Source organism: Lissotriton helveticus, chromosome 6, assembly GCF_964261635.1.
Source record: "Lissotriton helveticus chromosome 6, aLisHel1.1, whole genome shotgun sequence".
In the NCBI taxonomy this organism is placed as follows: Eukaryota; Metazoa; Chordata; class Amphibia; order Caudata; family Salamandridae; genus Lissotriton; species Lissotriton helveticus.
Genome location: NC_136067.1, coordinates 154,217,916 through 154,232,740, shown reverse-complemented (window position 1 = coordinate 154,232,740; position 14,825 = coordinate 154,217,916). Strand labels below are relative to the sequence as shown.

General features: G+C 41.6%; 1 protein-coding gene across 1 annotated transcript in view; it reads right to left on the bottom strand.

Moving 5' to 3' along the window:
- Nucleotides 1-14,825, bottom strand: part of DNAH14 (dynein axonemal heavy chain 14) — a 1,144,348-nt gene that overhangs the window by 384,686 nt on the left and 744,837 nt on the right. Inside the window, exons 60-62 of the mRNA XM_078647362.1 lie at nt 13,309-13,417; nt 11,045-11,170; nt 5,179-5,273 (exon numbers count right to left, since the gene is read on the bottom strand). Of these exons, the coding sequence (XP_078503488.1) occupies nt 5,179-5,273; nt 11,045-11,170; nt 13,309-13,417 (330 nt within the window). The remainder of the gene's footprint in view (nt 1-5,178; nt 5,274-11,044; nt 11,171-13,308; nt 13,418-14,825) is intronic.

Sequence of the window (14,825 nt, the reverse complement as noted above, 5' to 3'; positions counted from 1 at the left end):
TGTCAGTTTTGTGTATATTCGGAGTTGTCATTGTAAACGTGTGCTGTATAACAGACTGTGCGCCACGGATTGAAGTGGCAGTCTCTTCAGAACCTACTTGTGTGGTACTTCTTAGATAACTGTACTTAGCTGCAGCTATTAAAAACTACTTTTCTACGCCTAACAGAGTGTCTCGTGTCTCTGTTGGTCGAGGCAGGTGAACTCGGAGATCTTAGGTGTGCCCTGCGCCGTCTGGCCCATTAGGTCAGGTTCTCCACTTCAAAGGAGCTCTCTACGTTCCACTGTTCTAATATACATTTGCAGAGGCTGCAATCAAGGGGGAAAGTCATAAATGAGGCAATCAGAAAATGCACTGAGTCCACATTCCAGAATAATCTTAACTAATAGAGGTTGATCTTTGATTTACAATGCTCTAACTGGTGGACTGGGTTTGAGTCACAAGTTGCGTGCTTATATGTTGTTCAAAGGGGCAAAATGGCAACCCTAGTGGAAAAGGAAAAGATGCCAAGCGTTACCTTCGTGTGACTCTTTCGGCAAATCAGAGGACTTTAGGGAAAAGTCAGAGACATTTGTTTTGATTTATTTTAATATGTTTTTATAGTGCCTGTCCACTTCCAGGTTGCAGGATAAAGGTTTACATAAGTGATGTGCCATATTATGGGAAGGGGCATTCAGCCACTGGGTACACAAGTGAACATCCAAAATGCATTCAGCGCATCAATGCCAACCCCCTTTTTCTTACAAAAAAAATGTGTGGGTTACCATTCAGATGCACTCTAAGGCAGAATGATCTCCTGTGCGTGGGCAAGTATAGCAGACACATTGAAGAGGCGGTGAAGGTAATGCTCTTCTCCAGTATGCAGACTGCTTCCCTGCCGCTGAAGGGGGCGGGGGTCATCAGAACTGTAATGGGGAGTTGAGCTTCCAGACTGCATATACCTTTGTGACAGCCCTCAGGTCCCCTCTTTAACCCCTCCCCTGCTGGTGACGGAACCACTCCGTCATCAGCTGCGGTCGTGCTGCGCTGATGACGGAGCGGTTCCGTCACGGCCCGCTCGGAGCGCCTGCGCGGCGCGGATTCTGCGTCTGCGCTGAGCGTTCCATTGAGTGGGCGGGGCCGTGACGGAACCGCTCCGTCATAAGCACAGTGCAACTGCGGCTGGTGACGGAGCGGTTCCGTCACCAGCATGCGGCCGCCACGCGGCCGCCCCGCCCCCTTAGCACTGCGGCGGAATAGCCGCCGCAGTGAAGGGGTTAAGTGCCATGATGCAGTGTGCACATGTGTAAATACTGCCAGATTAGACTCTGGTGCACTGACAATGTGAACCCGCATGAAGGAGGAAGCACTGGAAAGCTACAGGAGAGACATCGAAAAGCTAAACGGGAGACCTAGTTGTTAATGAGGAGAGATTATGGTGAGAAATGAGGTGGTCATAGGTAAGACCTGGTGGCTGTTGAGGAGAAATCGCGGAGGGGAGCAGAGAGGGAGACAAGGAAGGTCATGAGAATGCTAAAGAATGAATGAGGAAACATGCAAGGTAGTGGTGTATGGCAAAATAATGGGGACCCTCTCCAGAACGTGAAGAGGTTTCCCCAAGTCTCCCATACCTTACAGATATTCATTGGCCTTGGACTGGATGGGGGCCTCCTGAAGCATTAGGGGGGGCGTGAAGTGTTTGGGGCTCCTTGCAACACAATAACTGTAGGAGCTTGATGTACAACCCTGATACAGTATGAGGATACAAGCTAGGCTGAATAAGAGAAATGTGAGCAACACAATGAGCTATGGGGAAGTTAGAGTACTGGGGTGTTGAGTATTAATGGGGGACCTAGAGAACCTATAGGGCTAAAGGGAAAGCATGGGACTGAGTGGGACATTTAGCATATGATGAGATCAAGGATCATGGAGCTGACAAAGAGTCATAAGGGCTAACAAGAAGCCACAAGGGGCCTTATTGGAGACATCAGGGTCATAGGATGTTGGGGACTAATGGAGAGGTATGGGGCATTTAGATAAGACATAAAAATGAAACATGAGGAGCCACTGGTGCAAATGTTCTTCTGCAGCTACAAGGTGGGCATAAGGAGTTGATGAGGAAAAATGGAGAGATAACAGAAGCTAGGAAGCACTGATAAGCAGACATGGAAGGCTGTCAGGAAAAACTTAAGGGATGATGGCGAGATGAGGGCGGACGACGGAGAGACATGGGAGGAAAAAGATAAGCAAGCGGGGATTACAGCGATGCTGTCACAGATAAAGATGTCTCACAATAGGCTCTTTCTCTGGCTCTGGTAAGACATACCTAACCAGCAGGCCTGGAGGAGTAAAATATGACACCAGCTGTGGAACAAACAATATCTAGGCAGGTAAAGCAGACCTTCCCATGTGATCTACGTAAGTAAATTGGGAGTTGATTGCAGGGGATATTGAACCAGTGGTTGGTAGGCAAAGAATGGAATGGGCAATATATTTCCATTTTTACTTTTCACGATAGAGCACTGATAATTTGGCATTATATGGCACTTTCAACTTAGAGAGCATTTGTAACCTGTTAGAGGATTGTCAGCTGCTATAACAATCATTTAGCTATGAATTTGTATCTTGCCCATTTATCTGGTGGTCTAGGGGCACTGATAAGTTCTCTGTATGTGGGAACAATGTATGTTAGTGACATCTAGAACACGTTTTGTTGTGTTTAGAACTGCTTCAGTGAGATTTTGAAGTTATTTTCTTCATTCTCCACTATTAGAAGGCTTTTTATGCATGCATACAATGAAAGTTCAAGTGGTTGCATCAGGGCCAAGAGTCGTTCAGTGTCACTTTCTGTGATGTCACTATAGTCATGGGTCAGGAGAGGTTTCTTCTTGTACTGCCATTGATAACCTCACCTGATTTCAGTGAATGGCACTGGTTAGGTAGGTTGTAAGGAGAGGAGGCAAGTGTTATAGGACTGTAGTTAATTCCAGAACTACTGCAAACTGACTGAATCTCTTATTAGTGTGTTTTTCCATTACCAGTAGTGCATGCTGCGGCATTAGTACATTACACACACAACACTGCTGCATCACAGCACTGAAGCACGTGCTGATGGGAATTCTGATGTATGTAAATTAATGAAAAACGAAAACTGAAAACCACATTGGAAGACACCAAATAATGGAAAACCAATATTCAAGAAAAACAGTTTTAAGAAAATACAAAATTAAAGGAAACATTTTAAAGGATTGATAATTTTAAGAGAAAAAGTCCTAAATTACATTACACTTGGTTGAATTTGAGGATTGTGAGGGCTTTTTGGGTTCAGTGTTCGGTGATGTTTAGGGTGGATGAGGTTTTTTTACGGGACGGGCATGGATTAGGGTTTTTAGGGTTCAGGAATGGGTGGAGTTTAGGGATGGTGAGGGGTGTTTAAGGTTCACAGATGAGTGGAGTTTCGAGATGGTGAAAGTTTTTGGGGGTTTAGGCATGGATGAAGTGTAACAGTGCTTTGGGGTTTTTAGGGTTCACAGCTGGGCTGCTTTTAGGGCTGGAGAGGATTTCTTAACATTTCATGATGGGTACTGTTTGGGGTAGTGAATTGTTTTTAGGGTTACGGAATGGGCGAAGTTTAGGGATACTGAAGGTTTCAGGGGTCAGAGATAGGTAGAATGTAGATATACATTGGATTTTTAGAGCTCAGGAAAGGATACAGTTTATGGGTGCTGAGGAGTTTTTAGGGGTCAGGAATGGAATGTGTTTAGGGTGGTGAATTTTGTTTTCTAGGGTTCATGGATAAGTTGGGTTTGAGATGGTTTTAGGGTTCAGGATGGGTGTGGTTTGGGCATTGAAATGACTTTTTAGGGTACAGGAATTGGAGTTTAGAAGTAGCGAGTTGTTTTAGTGTTCTGGGACAGATGGAGTTTAGGGGTGAGGGATACGTGTAGTTTAGGTGTAGGAAGGTTTTTTAGGATTCAGGGATGGATGGAGTTTCGGGGTAGAAAGTGCGTATAACGTTCAGGAATGGGTGGCATTTATCGGTCGGAGATGAGTGGAATCTAGGCATTGTAAGGTGTTTTTAGGGGGCAGGGATGGATGGTGTTTAAGGGTTCTGAGGGGGTCAGGGATGGGTGGTGTTTAGGTGTGGTGAGGGGGTCAGCAAATACAAAGCATCCAAGTAATTGTTTGACAAAGTAAAATATATACATTCACAATAATGCCCCTTGAAGTAAAGCACCAACATAAATACTTCCAACAAAAAATGTCTCTTAAATTAAGACTCGAAACTATTGCATTTACACCATATAAATGAACCTGCAAAAGTACATTAAAAAAAAAAGATTATATGAATTGGTTTAAATTAGATGGTAAATGCCATTGAACCTGCACATTTCCAATAAACAGTTTAGGTAAAATGTTTTCGAAGTAATTAAATACTCTTTCTATTAAATCACTTAAACAGTGAAATCGGAACAAATAACCCAAATAAACAAAATATGCTTAAATTATCCCCTTTTATAGGTTCATTCTGAGCTGGGCGCGTAAATGGAAAGACCTGTTTGGGCCAATTTTCAAAAAATAGTCATTCCTAATTTTTGCTTGACAATTTTCTCCAGGTTCTATCTTCAGGAAATTCTGCAGACAAATGAGTGTGGTACAGGTAATGCAATGCAAAAAACAGTGCAAATATCTGCATGTTATTTCACACTGTTCAGAGCAAATGCAATAATCAGGCACAAACACTGAACTGCACAAGCAGTATTTCCACTATGGTGTTTTTGCAGCCGTAATAGCCGACAAGCACTGGATGAGGTTGGAGGAATCCAAGTAGGTTCAAAGTATGGTAACATAATTACGTCAACTGCAATATGACCACAGATTTACCGGGCAACTGTAAATGTGTTAATGATCATTAGAGCAAGCCAATTAAGCTGTTCTTCCGTGATTGGTTGATGCACAAACAATGGCAGAAAATGGTCAAATTGCATGTTTGCTTTTCAGCAACTTGTAACTTTCTGAAGCAAACTGCTGAAATAGAGCCCAACAGATTACAATTAGTTTTAGGAGTGGCTTGAGAGATTTATAAAATTTACCTTAGGCTAGCACGAGAACAGTAAAGAAGAATGAGGCCCATCATACACAGGGAGTAAGGTCCTTTTCTTGAAGGATCCCACAGTTCTAGGCGCTAAGGGCTGCCTTACCTGATCTCAGAGATGTCTGCCTTATCGAGTGAGTCCAGAGCAGACATTGCCTTCTGCAGCACTGGCAGCACGTCATTCAGCTCTTTCGTGGCTTGCTGCATCAGAATTAGAAGACTTTATTATTTAATAGTTAACTACTGACAATTTACAAAAATATAAAGAAAACCTTTCACTAATCACTACAAAAAAATTGCAACCTTATAAACCATTATACTATACATCTTTTTTAATAATGAATATGCAGTATATATGCAGACGCACAGATTGTAACATGCTATTGGGAGGAATTGGGGTATTAGTTGTGGGGGGTGAGTATCCACCTCAAATAATAACCACACTTCTTGTCAGGGTGAATCACTAAAGTCAGTAAAGTAACCTGAGCGCAAGCCCTGTTATCTACGTCACAGAGCAGACAGGTTTAACTTCGAGGCAAGGTGTAAAGAATTTATGCAGTACTCCAACAGTAATAAAGTCAAAACACAATACAAGAAAAATCCCAATCTAATTTGATAAACAGAATACATTTCTACAAATACAATGACACCAGAATAGGCAAAATCCAATCAGTAGAACCAGAGGTAGGAATTTTTCAAGTTTGAGTTTAAAAATAGCGCCAAAAAGTGTTAAGCACCAACCATGGTCATGAGATTGCCCTTGACCAGCACAAAGGTAAGTTTTAAGGCTGACAGCAATGGTCAAATATCATAAGCAAGTATGTATCGTGGGAAAGTTTCCTCACAACTGCGGCAACATTGGAGAAGACCATGTTATGTTATTATGTTAATTCAATTTATAATGCGCAGAAATCACCGCTGGAGGAGTATCTCGGCACAACACAGTAAAACTGAGTAAAGGAGAAAACTGATAAAGCCTGGAATAATAAAGTTTTGAGAAGGTCTTCTACTAAAGAGGAGCCAGGTAAAAAATGGATCTGCTCCTGAGCGAGATTTCGTGATACGTGCGGTTGTCAGCACGGGTTTGTCACAGGTTCTCAAATATCTGCAAGGACGATAGTTAATGAGCTTTGCAGAAAGATAGCTAGGTGCAGTGCCCAGCAAAGACTTGTGAGTCAGGAAGCAAACATTGACGGTGATTCTCTTACAAATCGGTAGGCAATGAAGCAAGCGCAAAAGAGGGGCAGATGCCGCTCTTGCTGGAAGACTGAGGATGAGAACTACTGCCATAGTTTGGATGACTTGCAATCTACTTAAAGCAGTCTCATTGATGGAAGCCAGTAGAGCATATTAATAGTCAAAGCGACTGATGATGAGTGCTTGGACAAGTGTCTTTCTCGCAGAATGAGGAATGAGGGAAAAGACTTTCCATAATAGGCGTAGCATGTGAAAACAAGTGCAAGTAGTGGCAGTAATTTGAGCTTTTATGTTAAGTGCTTGGTCGCGGTGTACGCCCAGATTTCTTGCAACCAGTTTGGAGGAAGGAGTCTGTCATTGATGAGATGGGGCTCGACATCAACAAACTCCAGCGTCATAATGGAGTCTCTGCAGAACCATTGAGCTTCACAGGGAAAAGCTCAGACGGGAGAAGTTCAAGTTTATTCACTCTAGCGGCCTTTGAGGGCGTTACTCTTTACACCCGGCATTGAGGGAGTGGCCTAAGAGGCAACAGATTTAACTGTCGAGTGGAGAACGCAGAAGTACCTCCAGCCAAGTCAGGTCCAGCTGCAATGTATCCTCGTCTGATGGGCTGGACAGATTTGTTCCGCTTTCCCGATGCTTCCTAAGGGACAAGGTCCACAGAAAGTTTCTAAGTCCCAGGTTTGAGGGAAGAGTACACTCTGACACCAAAAAAGGGTCCAGTACCTTAGGGACAGCACTAGGGGGTTCAGAACTTGCTCCAACAGAGGCCAGCAGCAAGCTCCTGTGTGGACCAGTTGGAATTGGTCAACTGGTAATGCAAGTATAAGGCCTCTTGAAGCTTGTTGTGTTCTTTTAGCTCCAACAGGACTTCGGACATCTGACCCTTGGAATAACTTCTGGAGTCCTGGGTACAAGTGAAGCAGGTCCAGTCTTCTAAGGTCTTCAGACAGCAGGGCAGGCCTCTTCTGAATCTTCTTCAGGTCCAACGGTGGTCTGAGGATGGTGCCATAGGTGGCACATTTATGCCCAGTGCCAGCCTTGCCACTCCCTAACCAATAGGAAAAAAGGTCCCAGGGGTGACCCTCCTCACTTTTGCAGCACTTTATGTGGGTTTAACTACTAGCAATCCCACAGTATCCAAAACCAACACCCAAGAGCTGTGGCCAGAGAAATAAGCAACCCCTTCCCTGTGGTCACACTAAACCAGTTCTTAATGTGGGCCCCCTCCCACTGTTCCTGGTGCCTGACGAAAGTCCTCCTGTACCGGACAAATTTTCTCCCCGAAATAGTTCTTAATGGTCATGCCAAGAGTGTTTTGCAGGAGAGTTCAGCCAGCTCTCGAGGAGATCGAACCTTAGAGACGTCTCTAAGAATCTCAAAGAGTTCTCTGGTGCATTTGCTGGCCGCTTCAACTCTACCATTACAGTAAGCTGACTTAGCAGCTTCTGTGTTGCTTCTGTAACACTTTCTACTTAGGTTAACATTCTGGTTTTCTGCCTCAAAAGCAGATTTTCGTCATTTTATGGTTGCCGAGAGAAGCTGTCCTTATAAGTCCAAAACCTTTGTGTAGCATCTTTGAGATATCAGGTCTTTTTTGTAAGCTAAACTCTTCCTGACAGGGCCTAGGGCATCATATATAACCTCCACATATCTATTATACATAGGCACCTACTCCTTGATAAGGTAAATAATGTTTAAAGGGTTCTATTAGCAAATGTGTTAGGACACAGGGGGGACATTATGTCTGTAGTATCTTTGGACATTTGTTAAAACATCGTAAATGACAGACATCATGGTCTCTAAAAGGCACAGTCCAAGTAATAGTCAAATTCATCAGTCTATGGAATGGTAGCATTGCTGATTGAATGCAGGTTTTTACAAGTCAACAAACAGTCAGTTAAACATTTGGTGAGTGCTAAAGGGAAACAGTTTCCAGATGATTCATGAGGCATGTGAGCCCTTTCCATTCCCTATGATTTGCCCACAGGTTAAAATCACTGATCATAGGTTAAAATCACCTATCATCATTAAATGATGATTAGGTCCTGATATGGAGTAGATAAACTTCTGAAAGTTATTTTCAAATGCTGTACTTGACCTAAGAAGTCTATAAATGTAAACAACAGTCCAACACAATTCAGTAATGTTAGTAACGGAGACAGGTAATTTTCCATCCTAGAATTATTTGCATACGACTTAGCACCTCCTCCCAAGACAACAATTCTTTTTTTACAACTCCCAGTCACATGATGGAGTGTACATCTTTACTACTTTACAATTCCAAAATAAGTGAAACTCATACAGTGACATTTCAATAGTTTTAACTGGTGACCAATACAAATGAAAGACAATACGCTGTTGGGTTCATAGGGTTGTATTAAATACATGGTGTGGGGCTGCATAAAATATTAGAACTATGGAGCAGGTGGTGGTATTTATCTAAAAAAACACTGGGTGGCTTATCTCATCTAGTCTCTGCTGGGGCAGATGGCCTTCTTCACTCAAAATACTTAATACTATTTGGGGTATATTTACTAAGATTTTACGCCATTTTTGCATCACAAAAGTGATGCAAATTGACACAAAAGTGATGCAAATTGACGTAAAATCTTTTTTTTATGTATTCACTTGAAAGTAACACAAAGCAGCACATAGCACTGCCTTGCTCAGACAAGACGGAAGTCCTCATCCTTGGCTCATCACCCTCTGCCTAGAACGACTCCTGGTGGCCCCCTGCCCTGGGCAGCGCACCCAAACCAACAGACCACGCACGTAACCTAGGCTTCATCCTGGACTCCTCCCTCTCGATGACCAGACAAGTCAACGCCGTCTCATCATCATGTTTCAACATCCTACGCATGCTCCGAAAGATCTTCCGATGGATCCCCACCGAAACCAGGAAGACGGTCACCCAGGCCCTCGTCACCAGCCGACTGGACTACGGAAACACCCTCTACACCAGAACCACAGCCAAACTACAGAAAAGACTCCAAAGCATCCAGAACGCCTCCGCACGACTCATCCTTGACATCCCCCGACACAGCCACATCTCCGGACACCTGAGAGACCTGCACTGGCTCCCCGTCAGCAAGAGAATCACGTTCTGACTCCTCACCCATGCACACAAGGCCCTCAACGACCAGGGCCCCAGGTACCTCAACAACCGCCTGACCTTCTACACTCCCACCCGCCAGCTACGATCAACCAGCCATGCCCTCGCCGTCGTTCCACGCATCCGAAGAGCCACCATGGGAGGAAGATCCTTCTCATACCTGTCAGCCAAGACTCGGAACTCCCTCCCCATCCACCTCCGTCTGACCCAAGACCACCTCTCCTTCAGGAAGCAACTCAAGACCTGGTGTTCGAGCAGTAGCGGACCCCCCTCCCCCAAGCGCCTTGAGACCCTCCGGGTGAGTAGCGCGCTATACAAATATCTTGATTGATTGATTGATTGCAACACTTAGCACTAAGGATGGTGCATGGGCGTTCCCAAGCAGAATGTATGACGTTACAACACATACATTTACAACGCATGCCGTTAGAAGGCAGTTTTTACATCGCAACATCCTTTACAACGCACTCCATTACATCGCATGACACTACATCGCATTTTTAGAAACTACCTTTACAACGCATTCTATTACATCGCATTATACCTTTACAACACGTACCATTACAACGCATACCATTACATTGCATATAAGGTAAGTGTTGAATAGCGTAGGGGTAAAAATTACTATTCTAACTCCAGGGGATTCAACAGTAGGGTAAGTGTTGGCTAGTTTAGGGATACAAATTACTATTCTAACTCCAGGGGGTGCAACAGTAGGGTAAGTTTTGGATGGTGTAGGGGTACTATGCGTTGTAATGGTATGCGTTGTAATGGTATGTTTTGTAATGCCTGCGTTGTAGTGACATGCGATGTAGTGTCATGCGATGTAGTGTCATGCGATGTAGTGTCATGCATTGTAATGTCTGCGTTGTAGTGACATGCCTTGTAAAGGATGTTGCGATGTAATGACTGCATTGTAAGTGTAGTGGGATGTAATAGTTGCGTTGTAAAGGATGTTTCCCTCCCATGCAACCACCCAAAGTTTTTGACACAAAACCCTATTTACCTAAAAAATTAGGCAGGGAATGCTGCAAAAAACTGTGCCCATTTCAAAAAGGCACTATGAAGGAAACATGCTTTAATTTCTCCTTTTTTCCAATTTTGTATGTGTGCTACACTGTACAACACACACACAAAGTGGGAAAAGGTATAAAGTTAGTCTAACCATAGTATTTTGCACGGAAGGTCATCATGAGTGGGGGTAGTTCTTTCTGTGTTCGGTTTTGGGTGTTCAATTTCTTCATTTTGTAATTTAGTTTGTTGAAAGGTGTACAAATAGTTTCTCCCCACTCGAACTCCTTCTCTGAATTTAGAAATGAGGTGTACACCCTTCAACAAACTAAATTATAAAATGAAGAAATTGGAGGGAAGATCAAGATAGGTGTGGGACTATTCTTAGGCAGTGACTTTGATCCAATGGCCAACAGCAGGTTTTATTGAGAACACTTGTAGTGTAATAGTAGCATCTCAAATGTGACTTGCTCTCCATGGAAAAGTGTGACGAGGTTGGTCAAGGAGGTATCCAATGTTGGAAGGATTTTGCTGTGCTAAATGAATTGTCAGATTTTGCTAACATGTAATTTGGACTTTGCACCTCAAGTTGGTATTTACATGTTTATGACACACACACACTTCCAAGTGGTGGTACATTGCTCACCTCTGCATATTCCTGCACAGTGTTGGTTTCTTCAGTCATAATTTCCTCATCTTGTTTAACAATAGCTCGAACTTGCTCCACTACCAGTGAATCTCTTTTAAGTTTCATCATTAACTCTTCTATATCCTAGTAGGAAAAGGATCATTGATTTAGCATGGACAATTAAAATACAATTTTAATTCAGCATTTTAAGTGTAACGTGTTACAGCATAAAGTTAAATAAAACACAACACCTTACTATGTGATGGAAACACATGAGAAAATAGTGTTTTGGCAAAGGAGATGATTTGTGATTGAAGCATTGGAAAAGGATAGTAAAGTTAAAGGAGGAGTTAAAGGCAGGGATGTATTAAAACGATGAGTAACTTCTCCATCTCTCTATTGGACCCATCAAAGTAGATAGCACTGCCCCAAGTCCAGAAATCATATTTACCATTTAGAACCGTTTCAATATGGCATCTTTTCAAGTCCATGAAATGTCATTAGTGCTATTTTAGAGGGAAGCCATCAACTCCTTCAGAACATACAAAATGTGTAGATAAAGCACAACACATCAGAATAAACTGCTTTCATGTATGTTGCTGAAAGGAAGAGTACAGCTAAAGATTATGACAAAGGATGGAGGGTACCTGCTTTCTCTAATGAAAATTGTGTTTTAACATTACTTGAGGGGAATCCTACTCCTCCTGTGGCATCTCATGCTCTACTTACAGGCTCTTTTAAGCAAATAACCTTGTTTAGTAAATAAGGTACTGCATACATAAAATATTTTTGCTGTACTTTTTATGTGGCCTGTTTCCCATATATTGATATCAGATGATGAGGTGTAGGACGTACCAGCCGTCAATCATTAGTGTAACCACACATTTTCAAAAGGGCATTCTGAAATATAATGGTGCTCATTCGCCCCCACATATATATCTATTTTTCTTTCCCACTTTCTGTATTTAAAACCAAAATGGTAGTAGACCACAATTTAGCATGTTGCAGTCAATGGTTTAACTGGATTATCATTCTTTTAATCATATTTGTACACTTATAAAACATATTAATTGAATCCCCTGCAGATACTGTTCAATATCTGAATTATTTTTTATACAGTGTTACTTTATCGAATAGTTAGCCTATCCTATTCTAGCTTTTTCACCAAAAGACATTCTCCAAGGGACACATTAAAAAATAAAGCTATTCAAACCCCTCATCCATGTTCAAACCCTTCGAAAACCATTGGATCACTAATTGAATACTATCAAGCTCACTATCTCACAGGCACAGACTACATCAAAGACGGCCCACTTGTATAACCTCCAGAAGTCACAGCTTTCTTCCATACACAGAAATCCAAAAGATACGATTGTCTTATAATCATTGTAATCAATGTTATCACACTCATTGGAATGTTGAAAGTGGAATAGATATTGAGAAAAACCTCTTAACTGTAGGAGAAGGGTTTGGCAATGTCCCTCATGATCCTTATGCAACAACATCCATGCTTTGGCACTTTTATCGGCAAGGAACAATAGTGTTATTGACTAGCTTTACAGACGCAATGCTGGACTAAAACTGTTAGAGTTCAAGATTTTGCAGATCAAAAACACAAATCTGCAATGAGAGGACCGCTGCTTTTGGCCAGAGGGTATATTAGATGCTTTGAAATCAGACAAATGGAAGAAGAGCTGTTGAGAGAGACAGAATACAGCCCATTACATATTAAAAGGTACAATGATGGATGATCTGCGCTCCAAAAATACAGACTCCGACCACTGAATTTACACTATAGTAGAATTCAGTACACCCCGAATTATCTAATTGTTTGATAAACACACATGTATCTCAGCCCAAAGCTCAGCAATAGCCAAACAAAACGGATGATAAATTGTCACAATTTTATCCAAATATTTTCTTTTTTTTCTGCTGCAAAGAAAACATTTTGTAAACCGGGCCTGCCTTTCCGATTCTGTGTTGCATTATGTACTTTGAGAGGCAGTACAATCCTGCACATGTAAATAACTTTGATTTAGTATATTAAACGCTGAGTGACTCCTTTCTTAAGCTTTAAATGGCATGACATACATTCCAGTAGTGATCGCAATAATGGTTGGAACAATAAAGTTACCCGAATGGTTGATTCCTACCTCCCAAGGATCCCTTCCATTTCTATCTAATGGGCCCACTTATCACTACATTATGGATGTCTAGTTAGTTCTACTATAAATACACACAATGTATCCTTCACATTTACCCATCAGTCAATGAAACAATACCTTTGATTTTTGCTCTATTTGTGGACCAAGTGCTACCAGCTCTTCTTGCATTATTTCAACCATTGATGTTGCCTCCAGAAGCTTTGAAAGTCCATTATGAAACCGATCTCTAAAAGAAAGGACTCAGAAAATAAATGTTACTATGAAACTAGATAAATATCTTGCATTTATATTTAAGCATTAAATTGACTACATAAAGTGAATATAGAGCTCTTTGGCACGAAAACAAATCATATAATTTACAGCATGTTGTTAGACATTCACGTAAACTATATAAAACTGAATAACTGTGAAGGAAATATTTTTTTCTTTGGATGATGCAACCTTCTCTTGGGTAGTTTAAAATTAAAGGTGCATCTCAAGGCATTAAAGGCAGACCTTGGGACATGGACTTTATTGACAACAATATAACTAGTGAAGGCAAGGTTTTGAGCAGTGGCTTCTCGGTGCTGAATTCCTGGTTTTATCTGAGTGGTCCAAAAAATATGGCCAAAAGCTAGGCAGAGGTAAAGGCTGATCACGCACCAAACAGATAACAAGCCAAAGTTTAAATGAAGGGGCAAAGAAAATCCAAACACATCAATTGACAAAAAAGGAGAAAGTGGTGTTTGGTATACAAAGAAGAGAAGAGTTGCCCAAAACAAGCTAGGTGGCGCCTGGGTACTACTGATAAGTGGGTGGATGATTGGATTATTCTAAGGGGACAGTGGTTAGTAGACGAAGTAAACCAATTTACCTCATCTGACCTAATGTTAGATACATAAAACGAAAAGCATCTAAAACTATCAACACAAATGCAGGAGGGTATAGTTCTTGGGAGTATTTAAGGGAGCAGGGTTTTAATTTCTTTATTTTTACGGTGGGAAAAGTAATTCTATAATTTTGCTTTTGCCACTTTACCATTTCTCTTCCTTGTTGCCCTCACTCCCTACATCATTGTTGGGAGGGCAGGATGTCCCATAGAGGTTTCTTCCTCCTTTGTCCTTTTTACCTTTATATGGCTTAGTGCACGGATGCTCTTGCCAGAAGCCCCCATTTACACATTTCAGCATGAAAAAGGTTTTTTTGTAAACATTTATTTATTTGTGGTATTTAGAGACCACACATCTAGTCACAGGGCAGTAGATCTTTAACACACATTAGATGATAAGATTGAAAATGCTAGCAATGTAAATATGACAGATTAGAGGATAACATATAAGAGGATACCATAGAATATACTGAAAAGATGACTATCAGGTGTTAGTCTGCAAAATTATACTCTGCAAGTTTATACTCTGCGCATTTTACTCCATAAACATTTACTCCACAATTACGTGCACAAAAAAGGGCATCTTAAGTTTTCTGTTCTTTGCATCAAGGTAACTCTTTTTCTTAACACATAAATGTCACCTTTTTTAAATCAAACTACCAACCTTAACCTTTTTTGCAGGTTAAAGGGGGTAATGACAGCATTTTACAAAGTAGAATTTGTTATTAAGTGAAAACATTCTTAAATGTGAACATTATTTTATCAA